The sequence below is a fragment of the Plectropomus leopardus genome, chromosome 12, assembly GCF_026936395.1.
Source record: "Plectropomus leopardus strain MGB_pleo_1.0 chromosome 12, ASM2693639v1, whole genome shotgun sequence".
In the NCBI taxonomy this organism is placed as follows: Eukaryota; Metazoa; Chordata; class Actinopteri; order Perciformes; family Serranidae; genus Plectropomus; species Plectropomus leopardus.
This window is the reverse complement of record NC_142187.1, coordinates 18,138,899-18,153,007: the sequence shown is the minus strand read 5'-3', so window position 1 is coordinate 18,153,007 and position 14,109 is coordinate 18,138,899. Positions and strand designations below refer to the sequence as shown.

Sequence of the window (14,109 nt, the reverse complement as noted above, 5' to 3'; positions counted from 1 at the left end):
TGCCTGATTGACACTTTAAATTTATGTGATTATTTCATTACAATTCACAAGATTCACATTTCAAAAATGACCTCGTTGAGAACAAATTATTCACAATTAAGCAATTCAATGTACACTTGTATCATGTAATGATAGAGGCCAAACAAGTGTGTATAGGAAAGTTAGATTAAATTCAGCTTAATTAAAGTTTGATTAACTTGAAATTTGAAAATAGTATTAGCACAAATAGTTTTTGTTAAAATCTGACACTACATAAAAAGTAAAAATGCATTAAAATCAATGTTGTTGCTAATTATTGACCTGTCCCAGACTGAGAGAAAATAAACATAAAAATTCCACTTGAACATTTAGTGTATACAGAAAATGATTCATTTTTTGTTTAGTTTTCAGAAAAAATAGCAGTGGCATTATGTAAACAAACTGGTATTTAATTTGTCAAAATTCTGAAAAGGAATAAATATTTTGTAGTTATGATAGGACCTAAGTTGGTTAAAAGATTTAATTTGGTGAAAGTGGAAAGTAATCGTTTTAAATAATAATTAAATAACATTTTATGGCAGTTTTGACGCAGATATTTTTGTCCTCTTGTGACATTAGAGGCAATTTTTATGAGTGAGGCACAGGGGTTAGAAGAGCAGCATGATGTGTGATGTGTATTTACAGGAATACCATATGATGCAATGTTAACTGTTAAGAGAAAGCTTTTAGTAAAATTTGAAGAAAGACGGTTCAAAACATTCTGTCAGTGCCAAAATCAATGACATAATGTGCATTTAAAGAGAAGTCTGGCCCTGAACACACTCGTAATGTCTTGTTTATCTAGAATCTAGAAGAATCTATTCTTCCTCTGGCCACCGAGGTCACGTGATTCAACAATATTCAGGAGGAAAACAGCATATGTGAGTTGTGTGATTTAAATGAAGTGGAAAGTGAGCTACATTTTCTTTGATGCTGCTAATGATGACTTAAGAGACATAATGTTCCACGAAATGGTTCATCTGAACTATAACATTTTCTGGTGCCAAATGTTGACCAAATGTTAGAATGGTTGTTTAGTTTTGTTGTGTTTATGTTTGTTAGTTTTCTTACAAAAGCCTGAAAAAGAAGGAAAGATAGATTCTTCAGTTAGTACCTTTTATTATAATTACTATTATTCAGCGCTTCACAAATGTCTCTGAGCGTAATCCATGAGCTCTGCATACACAATGATGATTTGATTTTGTAGGATGCTTTTCTCATTTTCTTACTGTTTTCGAAACATATGTCCCTTAGACTTCTTGGTCTTGGATTGTTTAATTTTATAGTGTCTTGTGAGCCCATTTGGGCTGAGCATAATAGTTTGCATAGCACAATAATAATAAAAAATAATTCATTAATATAAAAAAATACAAACTATGCACAATTCACTTTTTCAGTGTAAATAATTTGATCCAAAAACTAAGTATTAAAAAGCTGAAATCAAACTTTTTATCCAAGTTTGAGAAATTAAATTCTAACATAGTCAAAGGTCTTTTAATGGTGCATTGTTTTACCTTTAGTGTAAATAAAACAATTCAATCCAGTGGTGGAAAGTAACTAAATATATATACTCCACTGTGTTTTGCAAGAACACATTTCTGTTACTTGTGCATTATTGAAACATTCTCATTTAATGCTACTTTATGCTTTAAATTTACATTTCCAAGGGAAAAATTAGATTGATTTTAAACTGAAAAGGTTGAGAGCCGCTGGACTAAACTGCCTAAGTGTTTATAAAGTAATTAAAACTAGCTCCAGCTACAACAGTAAAGTGCAGCTTACGTATTAATGCATCTGTGTTAACAATCTTATAATGCTGAATGTAATAATATATTAGTCACAGGAGACAGTTTTTTTGCAGAGTGAGTACGTTTCGTGTTCATTCTAATTTTTACTCTTGTACATATTATTTTGAATATTTATTCCAAAATTGCTTTTATCACAATTTTTATTATTATTATTATTATTATTATATTAAAATAATAATAAAGAACACCCCTGAGCTGAGAAAACGTATGGGAGCAGAGACACTACCTTTCCTATCAGCACATCACCGTCTATTTTGTGCTTTGTTGCACCATCTTGTGGTGGTTGTACACACAGCTTCTGTGATGGCTCTGCATGGATTTTTTCTTATTCTGACAGACTTTTCACTCCCTGTTCTGTTTGTTTTTTAAAAAAGTGTGTTATGTCTCATGTGACATGCTCCTACTTCTTTTAAAATGATCACCTTGTTGCTGGACTAATGGCAACAAGCAGCAGCAGTTGTGTGTTGTCTGTACCAGTTGGTTTTTAAGTGTCATATTTAAGCAGATCGACTCTCTAAGGGCCATAACGTTGACCCTGGCCTAATATGCTGGCTATTTTACTTTTTAACAGGCAGATCTGTGACAGTAAGAGTAATGTTTGAGTAGGTTCTTTTATCTTCTACTGGCTCCCTCCAGGGTTGTGTCCACTCACCACTTTTATTTTTAACACACAATTGTGTGTCAGTGTCACTATGAAGGCAGACATATTATTAGCTTTGCGGATGATTCTATTATTGTGTCCCTGCTTAGTGATGACGGTGTTGTCTATGGTCCAGTGGTGAATGATTTCAGTGATTGGTGGTGTGAGCACTCTTTCTCAGATATTTTTGTGTTGAAAACAAAAGAGATGATAATTGACTTCAGGAAGAAGTCTGCACCTGTTACTCTGCTTTTAGTCATGGCCAGGCAGTTAAGTTGTTGAACAATAAAAGAACCTGGGAACAATAAAAACGACGTACTAACATTTGACTCCAACGTTGATATGGTCTGTGCTAAAGCCCACCAGTGTGCAGGGGTGGAAGAAGTATTCAGATCCTTTACCTAAGTAAAAGTACTAATACCACCCTGTGAAAATACTCTGTTACAAGTAAAAGTCCTACATTGAAAAAATGGTACTCTAGTAAAAGTAACTAAATATAATCAGGAAAAAGTATTTAAAATATGAAAAGTAAAAGTACCCCATGCAACTTCAAGAAAAAACACATCCAAAAAAACTAACAAACAAAAAAAAAAGAAGACCCCCCCAAAAAAATGACACTATTAAAAATGAATTTTGAAAAACACCCCAAACCTCTAGATTATAAAGAAAAAAATCCCCCCAAATCAAAATGATATAAAAATAGAAATTAACACCCAAAACTTCAACATTTAAAATAACACCCCCTCAAAAAAACCCTAAATAAAATAAAATAATATAATATTAACAATAATAATAGTAATAATACTACTGCTACTACTACTACTAATAATAATAATAACAATTATAATAATGGATTTAATTTTTAATGTTCAGAACATGTTACTGAGGCCTGTGATTACAGATTTTTTAAAAATGAAAATATAGTGTAATGTAATATGTTAACAATTAAAAAAGAAAAAACAAGAAAAATTGATGTTTATAGAGAATGTTACCCTAAGAACATTCTGGGAATTAAAACCAGAAATTGCTAGCTGGTATGTATCAAGAGAGGAAGGGCATGGGCCCCACAGAGACCGCTAATGCACAGTGGTCAAAATTTGGCACTGCGCCCACTGCTCACTGAACAAACTATAGGACAGTTTATTGTCATTGCCTTGCAACTTGTGCCCTGGTTTAGACTTTTGAATTGCATAATAACAGTCTTTAACAGACTGCAGTAAAACAGCAGTCTCAGAGTGATGACTCAGCAACAACCTGCAGTCAAACAAGGTCAAAACTCATGTGTTTCTGATGCATTTTAACTAAGAAGGCATGAGCAACAACATGGAAAAAAGTCTCCTGCAGACCTACCAACAGTGAGTTTAGGTTTTCTTCTCTGCAAGTCGATCTCCTAGAGGCCAAACTTATATTTGCTCTGTGTGGCAACATTAACCCTGTAACCTTAACATGACCTGAAATAGTCTATCAAACAGGCTTCACTACTTTTAACACCAGAAGGAATAACGTTTGCTAGTCTCATTTTATTTCAGTGAGACTGGAGGTATAAAGATAATATATTAAGACCGGTTTTGCACGTTATAGACCTTCATTAAGGAGGCGTCACAGCCACTTCCAGTCAGCCATGTCGGGTGGGAACATTAAAGACTTTGATAAAATCACGTCTTTTCTGGGCGACTACGGCTTCTTTCAACTACTAATAATCGGTGTGCTCAGTTTAAGCGCAATTACATGCGGGTACGCGGGAACGATAGTGGTCTTTGTTTCTGATACACCCCAGCACCACTGCAAAGTGTCCACCAACTCCACGCGTAACGGCACAGATGTGGAGGTTCCTCTACGCGAGTGGAGCAGCTGGATCGGACCGGACAGCTGTTCCCGGTACAAACTGGACGGAAACTGGACGGAGACAGCGGGACCCAGCAATGACACGGAGCCATGTCTGGATGGATGGGTCTTCAGCACTGAGATATACACCAACACCATCGTGTCTGAGGTATTAGAGGGTGGAGACTGAGGAACACTTTTCGCATTTCTCAGAGACTATTTGGACCAGAGCTTCCAAGTTGTATACAGTGAACTTACATTTGTCTGCTAACCAGTCATAGGCCTACTATTTAAAGATGACTGCATATGATATATAGTTCACAATATTTTTTGAACGGAAGAAATCATAGACAAAGGGGCAGTTGCAACACCTTAAAAATGCAATGGATTTGATTAATTTAGCCCACTTGTGTTTTTTGTTTTGTGTTAGTAGGGATAGTTTCCTATTCTAAAAAAATGCATTGTTGAACACTAATATTGATGTATTTTTTATTGATATGATTATACTGAACAAAAATGTAATTGTTTGCTCTCATTTTCACAGGTTTAGTTTAAATGTCTAGGATTTATTTATGCACCATATAGATACATTTCTCTCCAAATTTGTTGCACATTTGTTAAAAATCAATTTTAGTGAGCATTTCTCCTTTTCCGGGATAATCCATCCACCTGACCAATGTTATGAATATTACAAAAGTGGCCATGGCATGGTCATGATAAAAGGTCACTCTAAAATGTCCACACAACGCCCCAATGTGAAAACGCATAATTGCATCAGCTGTTGGGATTGTCGGTCTCACAAGATCGCATAAGTAGGCGTGACTACTGCAGTCATTTGACCCAGATATGAGTGCCAACTGTACATTTTCCAATTCCAATAAAAAGCCGGTTGTTAGTTGGTGTTAGTGGGAATGAGGCTTGAGTGTTCTTAGCATGTAAAAAAAAAAGAAATTGAGAAATTATTATACAAAAGCAAACAGACAAAAAATATATATTTACAGACAATGAGAAAACTTAATGTGAAAGAAATGGTGAAAACACTCGATGACTCGGTTTACGTATTTGAAAAGGAGTGAGAAGAAGTACAAACTATTACTGTAGCATGTGTCTAATTTGAGGAATAAGACTTGCTGAATGTTCCAACCATCCCCAGTCTCCCCTACATTTAAAGAATAATTATGACAAAATAATTGAATGTTGAAAAGCCTTTGTTAATTCATTTCTCCATTGTCTTATATGTTATCAGCTCTCTGATCAGTTGAGAAGTGGAAGGAGCTTTTTCTACAATTCTTTTAACTGGGTTAAAAACATGTTGCGATTACATAAGCTATTTTCATACCGGCTGTGGCTTTCTGAAAGCTGAAGGTCAAGTGAAACTTTTGACTAATTATATGTAACTCCAGTGTCTCTGAAATGTGTCTTGCAGTCACCTGAATGATCTTTTTCTCTCTTGTTAATTACAGTGGGGTCTGGTGTGTGAAAGTGCATGGAAGGTACCTTTTTCCACCTCCTTGTTCTTTGTAGGGACCCTGATCGGATCCTGTGTTTGTGGTCAACTGTCAGATCGGTAAGTCTGTGTTGATGATTTATGACAAAAGACACTTTAACAAAATGAGGGCTGCGCGAGCAAGAAGGAGAAGTATAAATATGAAGAAAAACAACCTGACAAACCTACTGAAACTGGAAAATCTGCTCTTTCAGGATGAGCTTTAGGAACAAAGTTGTTTTAAAATACTTTTCAAAATGTGTGTCAAAATAGATCACGAAATGTGTTTCAAAAACACGGTTTATCAGGAAGAGAAGTATGATATACAGTATGATGTGAATCTCAGGAAGATGTTCAAAATATGCTTGTTGCACTCAAATATTGATGTCATTGCTTCCTTCCTTTTCAGTAATAATTATTTTTCATTAGGTTAATTCTGAGGGTTCTCAACAGTTTAATTATCACAAGCCCATTTACACTGCCTGTTCAAGACAGTCGTTTTGCACCACTATGCTTCCTTGTTGTTCTGTGTAAAAGGTACAACCTCATGAGGGGGGGACAGAGCTGTCTCCGCCTTGAGCCAGCAATAAAGGTAGTAACAATGCCGCATCAGGGTCTGTGTAAAAGGAACAGCTGGCAGGATGGGACCATGGGCTCTATGATTAAAAGCAGCTAGGCAGCTGGCTAACTAAAAGTAGATGAACAGCAGCCAGAAATGACGGCAAATTGGAAAAACAATGACGTTCGGGAGCTCCAGTGGATAACATCAGTCGCCATATTAAAACAACGCTTTGTCACTGGCAGCTTTGTCACTGTGTTGTCACACCAGCCACCATCCCCTCCTCCTCCTGATGGAAAGCTCATCTCGTATGTAATCTGAACTACGTCACTTTAGAAACGTAGATATGGTGCATATGAAATATACAAATCTAACACATCCGTGGTTTCCAAAAATCTATGTGTTATGTTAAATATTATTCTTGGAACTGGACTGTAAATGTAGTAAAGTAAATTGTATTTAAAGGAAGTGCATGACAGCTGAAATTGTCTTTAATTTCCATGCAACAAGATGTTAAAATGAAATACAATTGAGAGCCAAAAGTTTCAAAATATTATTTGACTGTACTTAGAGCTTTGACTAATGATTCCTGCCATTATGAATTAATCTGCCGCTTATACTCTCAGTTCATTGACTGATAACTGAGATAACTGAGCCCACTGTAATGTCCTCAGTGATGTGGTTGTGTTTACTCACAGCTCGTATATGCTCTGTTCATTTCATGTCTCTGTGCATTGTCTCGCAGGTTCGGCAGAAAGCTGGTGTTTTTTTTCACCATGGCATTACAAACAGTCACTACCTTGATCCAGGCCACCTCTGTCAGTTGGGTCATGTTCTGTGTCATCAACTGTCTGAGAGGACTTGGCCAGATATCCAATTACATTACGTCACTTGTACTGGGTGAGACAGCACATGCACTTCTATCGGTTTTAAAAAGAGTTCCTGCCTCTATCTCTTCCCCAGGATCTTCCTGTGTCACAGTGTAGCTTACTTGTGTAGTTTTCCCATGAGGCGAGCTGTAGAAGGTCGCCGACTTGTGATCAGGCTGTTGAAGGGAGCAATGAACTCAGTATAGCTTCAGATAGTTTTTGTGTTAAGTTAATATCATATACCTTCATGTTGTCTCTCATTTTAATGCCATGCTCCTGATCCTCTACTTGGTCAGGGTCTGAGATCCTTGGCCCGAAGGCCAGGGTGAGTTACGCTGTGCTGGGCCACTGCTTAGGTTTTGGCATCGGATATGCCTTGCTGCCGCTCTTGGGCTACCTCATACGAGGCTGGAGGATGCTGCTGGTTGCTTCTGCCATCCCCGGCCTCCTGCTTTTTCCAGCCTGGTGGTAAGTCTCATGAATATTGGCATACAAATAAGGGGTCGACCAATATTGGTTTTTCAGGGCCAAACCGATACTGATTATTAGTAGTTAATAACTGAGACCGATAACCGATATGCATTTACAATAAAAATGAAAATCTCTGTCAATACTTAGAATTTGGAATATAACAAACTCTAACGCAAAACTTTGTTTAAATGCCTTTAGCAAATGTTAAATCAAAACTGAAATTTTCAACATTTTATACAGCAAGTTCCCAGAAACGTTTATATAAAGCTTCTTTGTACTTTTTTATTTATTAATTTTAGCGTTGATCATTAAAATAGAACGCTAAACAGATAATCAGCAAAATGCCAAATATCGGCCCTGATAAATGACCAGGCTGATAATCTGTCAACCCCTAATAAAAATATCAGTGTTTAGTATATCCTATGTCAGAACTATTGTTTAAATTCACCTTATACCTGTTTCTAGATGTGCTGTGTCTCACTATATTTCAGTGGTAACTTCAAAAGATGAATGAACTTCTGTGTCTCCATCTCTGTTCAGGGTGATTCCAGAGTCTCCCCGTTGGCTTTTGCAGAAAGGTCGGGTGAAGGAGGCTGAGCTTGTCATACGCACTGCTGCAAAATGGAACAGAGTCCCCGCTCCTGAGATTATATTCAGGTCAAACGAATGTTCTGAGGTAAAGGTATTTATTCCAGTTTCCCTCCTCATGCTGTGGAAGCTATAGAGCGCCCCAGGGATGACGTTTTTCTGTAGGCCAACTTAGTTAGTTATGCCTTGGTTTCCTTGTCAAAAAGCCTATGGGATTTTGCCATTGGATTTTTGTTAGTTGCAGAAAATAAACTCTGTGGTCAACAAAGATTTATGTTACGTCCACGTTTCATTCATTGGGATAATCTTCATAAATGAACACCACTTTTAGGATTTCTGAGGCCTAAATGCAATCGCCAGAGGTACAAAGCTAATGGCTATAATCGAACTAAACCACGGTCGCATGACTTACATCACTACTGCAATGAGGCTGTAAAGTCATGTTCTGCATCATTTTGTTTTTGTTTCTTATGTGTGGCTTTTTAAAGTCACACATAAGCTTCAAAATTCACAAATGGGTACTGATGTAATTTATGTCGTAGAATAAAGTATAAGAGTATGTTAAGCTTGTGTTAACCACAGAAGTTATTTCAAGCATCTAACCAAAGACCCATTCAAAAAAAACATTTACTTTCAGACGAGGAAACTGGAGTTGCTGTAATGCTAACTTAATTCTGGGTTTTATGAATTTCAAATGGGGCACTCTGTTTTGTACCAGTATAAAATACAGCCCAAACCTTGACAAGCATGTGTGTGGTTTGACTGCTTTTTTATGTCTAATTCAGAAAAATGAAAGCGAAGAGGAGCATACGTATACTTACCTGGACCTGATACGCACCCCTAACATCAGGAATATCACAATTCTGGGTGTTTTCATATGGTAACATGTCTTCTTTTCTCTGTTTGTAACATTTGTGAATATGGTAGCACATGCACTTTATTCTACACTAAAGAAGTTTCCTATTGTCATATGTTTGACAAATAAGTGCTTATGGCTCTGATTCCACACTGCTGCCCATAACTTGAAAAAGATAAATAAATATGAAATGCAGTCATGCAGGGTATATGGCAAACAATGCAATTTAGGAAAGATACTACAGAAGATCAGTTACAGGTATGGTGTTTTTGATGAGAGTTTTGAAATCTTATTTTATTTTTTTATTTTATATTTTACACTATTTTTTTAAAAATATAAATTGACAATTTCACTTTTAGAAGTTTGTCTTCAAGGTCCAGTTTGGATTCGGGGCATCTATGGAATATACGTTCAGAACTATGTTTTCATCAACTGAAACAAGTATTTTATGATTTCGTTACCTTAGAATGAGCCATTTATATCTGCCTACAGAGCGGGTCCTCTTTAATGTAGTCTGCCATGTTGCTTCTTCCAGTAACCCTGAACAGAAAAAACAAACACTGGCTCTAGAGAGGGTCATTTACATTTACATGTTAGCCATTACACGCTTGTCACACAGAAGAAGTTTCAGTTCTGCAACCTCACTGCAAGATGCCACTAAATGCTACTCACTGGACCTTTAACCCTAAAAATTACTTTACTACATAATTAAATACAAATTTAAACTGTAGCTTCTTCAAAGCAACTTGAATATATTGTCAGCTTGAGCTCAAGCACTATATGACACCGTCATGTATCATTTAAAGGAGTGGTAAGTGACATTCAGAGCATTAATAAGCCAGCAAACCACTATTTGTGATGTAAAATTATAATGGATTAACGGATTCCTGAGCAGAGAATGAATTTACGCAAACTCTGTGCGTTGTTATCTGAGCTTTTCTCTATTTTGTTGTGGTTAGTGAATTTGATTTCCTGTGAGTGTATCTCAAGGCCAACTAATCGCTGCCACTCTGCTGCACTCTGCTCATACGGCAGCTACTGCTTATATCAGAACATCGACGTTATGGAAGCGTAGCGCTCACTGTTCAGGTTACCCCAGATTTATAACGGCAGTTTTATACAGAGACCGCGCGATAGGGCCTCATCAAGTCCCCACTTTATACCGCCCCTGCATTTTTACTCAGAACCATATGATGGCGGCATCATTCTGCTTTAGTGTGTGATTACACACTTTCATCGCAGCATCCCACAATTAAAAGAGGCATGACAGGCGTGACATGTTACACAACAGTGTCAGCCGCTAGTGTAATACAGTACATAATATATGTGTGGGTAGTTCTTTATAAACAATAACAAAGGTATAACATGTCGGTGTTAGCCTGTTAGCCTGTTAGCCTACTATCTCCACTCCCATCTCAGAGACAAAACCACACTGTCCCCCCTCTCCGTGATTGCACAAAATATACAGAACAGCGAGGTGGCATAATGGCGTGATATTCCTGCCTTGAACAGGCAGTGTAAATGCAGATGTTAGCTCTGTCAGCACTGTTGCTCTTTGTGTCACATAGAGCTCCTTTAAACACTTTATCTTCAGTCTTCATCCAGTCCTACATTTGTATTTCTGCAGGTTTTCTGCCAACGTGGTCTTCTATGGTCTCAGTCTCAATACCAGCAACCTGAATGGAAATGTCTACCTCAACTGCTTCATTTCAGCAGCCATTGATATTATGGCGTATTTAGCCACTTCAGTGCTGGTTAATCGCGTATCACGACCCATACTCCTCTTCTCCATGCTGATGTTCTGTGGAATCATGCTTCTGGTTATCACGCTGGTTCCTGAAGGTCTGTATACTCAGGACTGACTGAATCTGGCATCTCTGAAAGGACTAGAAGACGCTCTGCGTGTGTAAAATGGTCTAATAATTCTGTTTGTTTTTCTCAGACATGCACATCATGTTCCAGGTGTTAGCCTTGGTTGGAAAGACTGGTGTGTCTGCTGCTGACTGCCTCATCTTTGTGTTTTTTACTGAGCTGATCCCCACTGTGGTAAGGAGCATGGGCTTAGGAATCGCCTCCACAGCTGCACGCATCGGCTCTATCATTTCTCCCTATGTGATCTACATGGGCAAGTTTTTTTGTTCTTTCTGTTGTACTAGCTGTATCAAAGTACACTGCTGAAACTTAAACAGAGAGAGAGAGAGAGTAGAATATCTAACTGTAGATGATATTTATACACTTGAGTGAACATGCTTTCCTTTGAAAGGATACTTTAGAAAGTTCGCATTGCACCTTCACAAGGTTTAGGGACTCACAGCAGACTTTCAGACTCAACACACCAATTAGTCACACTGTGTTACCTTGAATTTTTGAAGACAACTTATTTTTTTCTTGCATCCCTCCACAGTGAACAAAGAATCAAGAAAATTCTTGATGCATTTGAATTAAAGGGGCTGCATTTGGCTAAACAAAAAAACATATAAAATTATTAGTTTACAAACTCTCACACACTAATGTAAATGCCTTTCATTCTGTTTGCAGGCAAATACAGCAAAATCCTGCCATATATTGTTTTTGGCGTAGTCAGCATCATGGCTGCTGCTGTTAGCATACTGCTGCCGGACACCAGAAACAGAAAACTTCCTGATCTTATAAACGAGGCCAGACCCATCAGAGGGTATGTGTGTCTGTGAATGTGTCAATAATTATTAACAGTAACAAACATAACTACCAGAAAGCTGTTCTGTTAAACAAACATGTATTCACAATGGATCAAACATGTTATAGAGCAAACTATATGACAGATGTATCTCTTAGTTTGTGATTATGTGCATTGTAATATAGTTCTCTCTCTGGCTCTTTGTATCTTATAGCTGCTGCTGTCCAAAGGAAACTGCTACACCTTAGTCAGATACTGAAGGCCGTAAATAAATGAGCAAGAGTGCCCCCTGCTGAAAGAAAATCACAGCAAGAGATGAGTGATCACAGACAAAAGCCTGGTAACAGCCCTCACAAATAAGTTTATGGGTTTTTTTAACGATGTTTGGAAGAAGAAGACAACCAAGTGTTTCATCCCAAGCCTGTAATGCTCAGGAAAGCAAAGGGCTGAAACACGTTCCTAAAAGTACTATTTATTGACTAACAAACAGATTGACAAAAAAAAATAAAGGAAAACGAAATATACACAATAGCACAACATATAATTGAATCCTGTTATTTCTAACCCCCCTCCTAACCAAAAGCAAAATTTAAATTAACTCCTTACCAACACGCCCTTCAAACAATATTAGTCCCAAACAAGGTTAATCTCTTACAACTTTCTCTATACTGTCATCTCACACAGACAACATGTAATGTTACACATTACTACAGTAACAACATGTAACTGTAGTATGCCTAAGTGTAGGTCAACATATACAAAAAGGAGCACTACAACCATGTGCCCATTTCAAAAAATAATAAATTGATAAATGCATAAATAATAATAATGATATAAACAAATGTGATCTCAGACTGTTTTCTTCTGTATACTAACATTAAGCACTCTGGCGCCCATGTTTCAACATATTCTGCATCATTATTTTTCAGTTTGAGAGCAATCTTTTCCAACTTAATAATTTCTATTGCTTCAGTGATCCATTCTTTTTGTGTGGGTGCATTTAAGGCTATCCAGTTTTTCAAGATTACCGTCTTTGTCAACATGGGCATAATACATAATACACACGGTTAGCTTGGCAAGATTCTCCATAATTTTATCATCTTGTTCATTTAGCTGAAACCATGAGCACCAATGAAGAAGTAATACCTGCAGAGTGAATAAGACAGATGCAAAAAAAGAGGCTCATATAAAAAATTTCATTGTAATTCCATCTTTACTGAGTAACACTTTTATGTGAAAGGAATTGAAGCCTGTCCCATAAATACACCTGTCCCAAATAAAAGCCTTTTGAGTGCAGTGGTTTAAGCAAATAATAGCCTGCGGTGTTAATTGAAGTTTTACTTAATAGATTCATTTGACCACACTTGATTGTGTCAGTGACTTTCGATTCTCTAAATTATTATGCTGATGGTGAATGATGTTTATACTGCATTCTTATATATATTTATGCTGGTTATGTTCCGAATGGTTTCCATCTGTTGTCCTTCAGTGTAAAGCACTTTGAATTGTACGTGTACTGAAATGTTCTTGGCCTAAATAAACAAAATGCCATAATCCCGTTCACTCGTTATGACCAGAGCCCTTTAAGAGTTTATTGTTTATTCTGGTGCACTAGTTATGACTGCACAGCTGACTGTCGTCGTCTGAAATATCGCGAGATTATCACACCGGCTGTGCGGCGCGCCCCCGTCTCTGCTGCTGATGCTGGGATCAGTTTGTATCTGCTGTGACCACACACACTTTCCAGCGGAGAGAAAAAACAAAAGCTAGGATAGACTACTAAACAACAGCCTCCCGCTCGGCTGCTGTTTCTGCTGGGTTGGGACACGGCACAGACAGCTTTTGTAGAGTAAAACAGTCGCGTGCTATAACTCAACCGCTAACTAGCTAGCAGATGAAGTTAGCAGGCTAGCTGCCGTGTTGAAGTGATGTCCCTGGTTCTGAAAATATTATGTTTTCCGTCATGTTGTAGCTAGTTTAGCATAGATTAAGTTAAAATCCTATTATCTCAAGTCAGTGCGATAACGATAATGCTTATTATCGTGCGTAAGAATTGTTACGTATCATAATTTAAAACGACTAAAGTTACTATAATTTAGCTAACTTTGACGTGCTCTATTGTTTTGATGAATTTTGGAGTCTTGCTGCTTTGTGTTGTGAACCAGAGAGTCGTAATGCAAGCGTTAGCTCGGTCATATTTACCTAGCAAGGCTAAATGTCCCACAAAATAACTAACAGGAAACAAAGTATACCTGTAGTTAGTAAAGGTAACATCTACAAGTTTATGTCTTTTTTTTTTCTTTTTTTTTATATTTAACGCTTTAACCAAACGTT

General features: G+C 37.2%; 1 protein-coding gene across 1 annotated transcript; it reads left to right on the top strand.

Moving 5' to 3' along the window:
- Positions 1-4,025: 4,025 nt before the first annotated feature.
- Positions 4,026-12,664, top strand: LOC121951892 (solute carrier family 22 member 21-like). The gene is made up of 10 exons (XM_042498379.2): positions 4,026-4,459; positions 5,754-5,857; positions 7,081-7,235; positions 7,501-7,672; positions 8,216-8,357; positions 9,049-9,143; positions 10,747-10,961; positions 11,062-11,244; positions 11,658-11,793; positions 11,990-12,664. The coding sequence occupies exons 1-10, from the start codon at positions 4,088-4,090 to the stop codon at positions 12,021-12,023; spliced, it is 1,608 nt and encodes a 535-aa protein (XP_042354313.2). The 5' UTR covers positions 4,026-4,087; the 3' UTR covers positions 12,024-12,664.
- Positions 12,665-14,109: the final 1,445 nt, after the last annotated feature.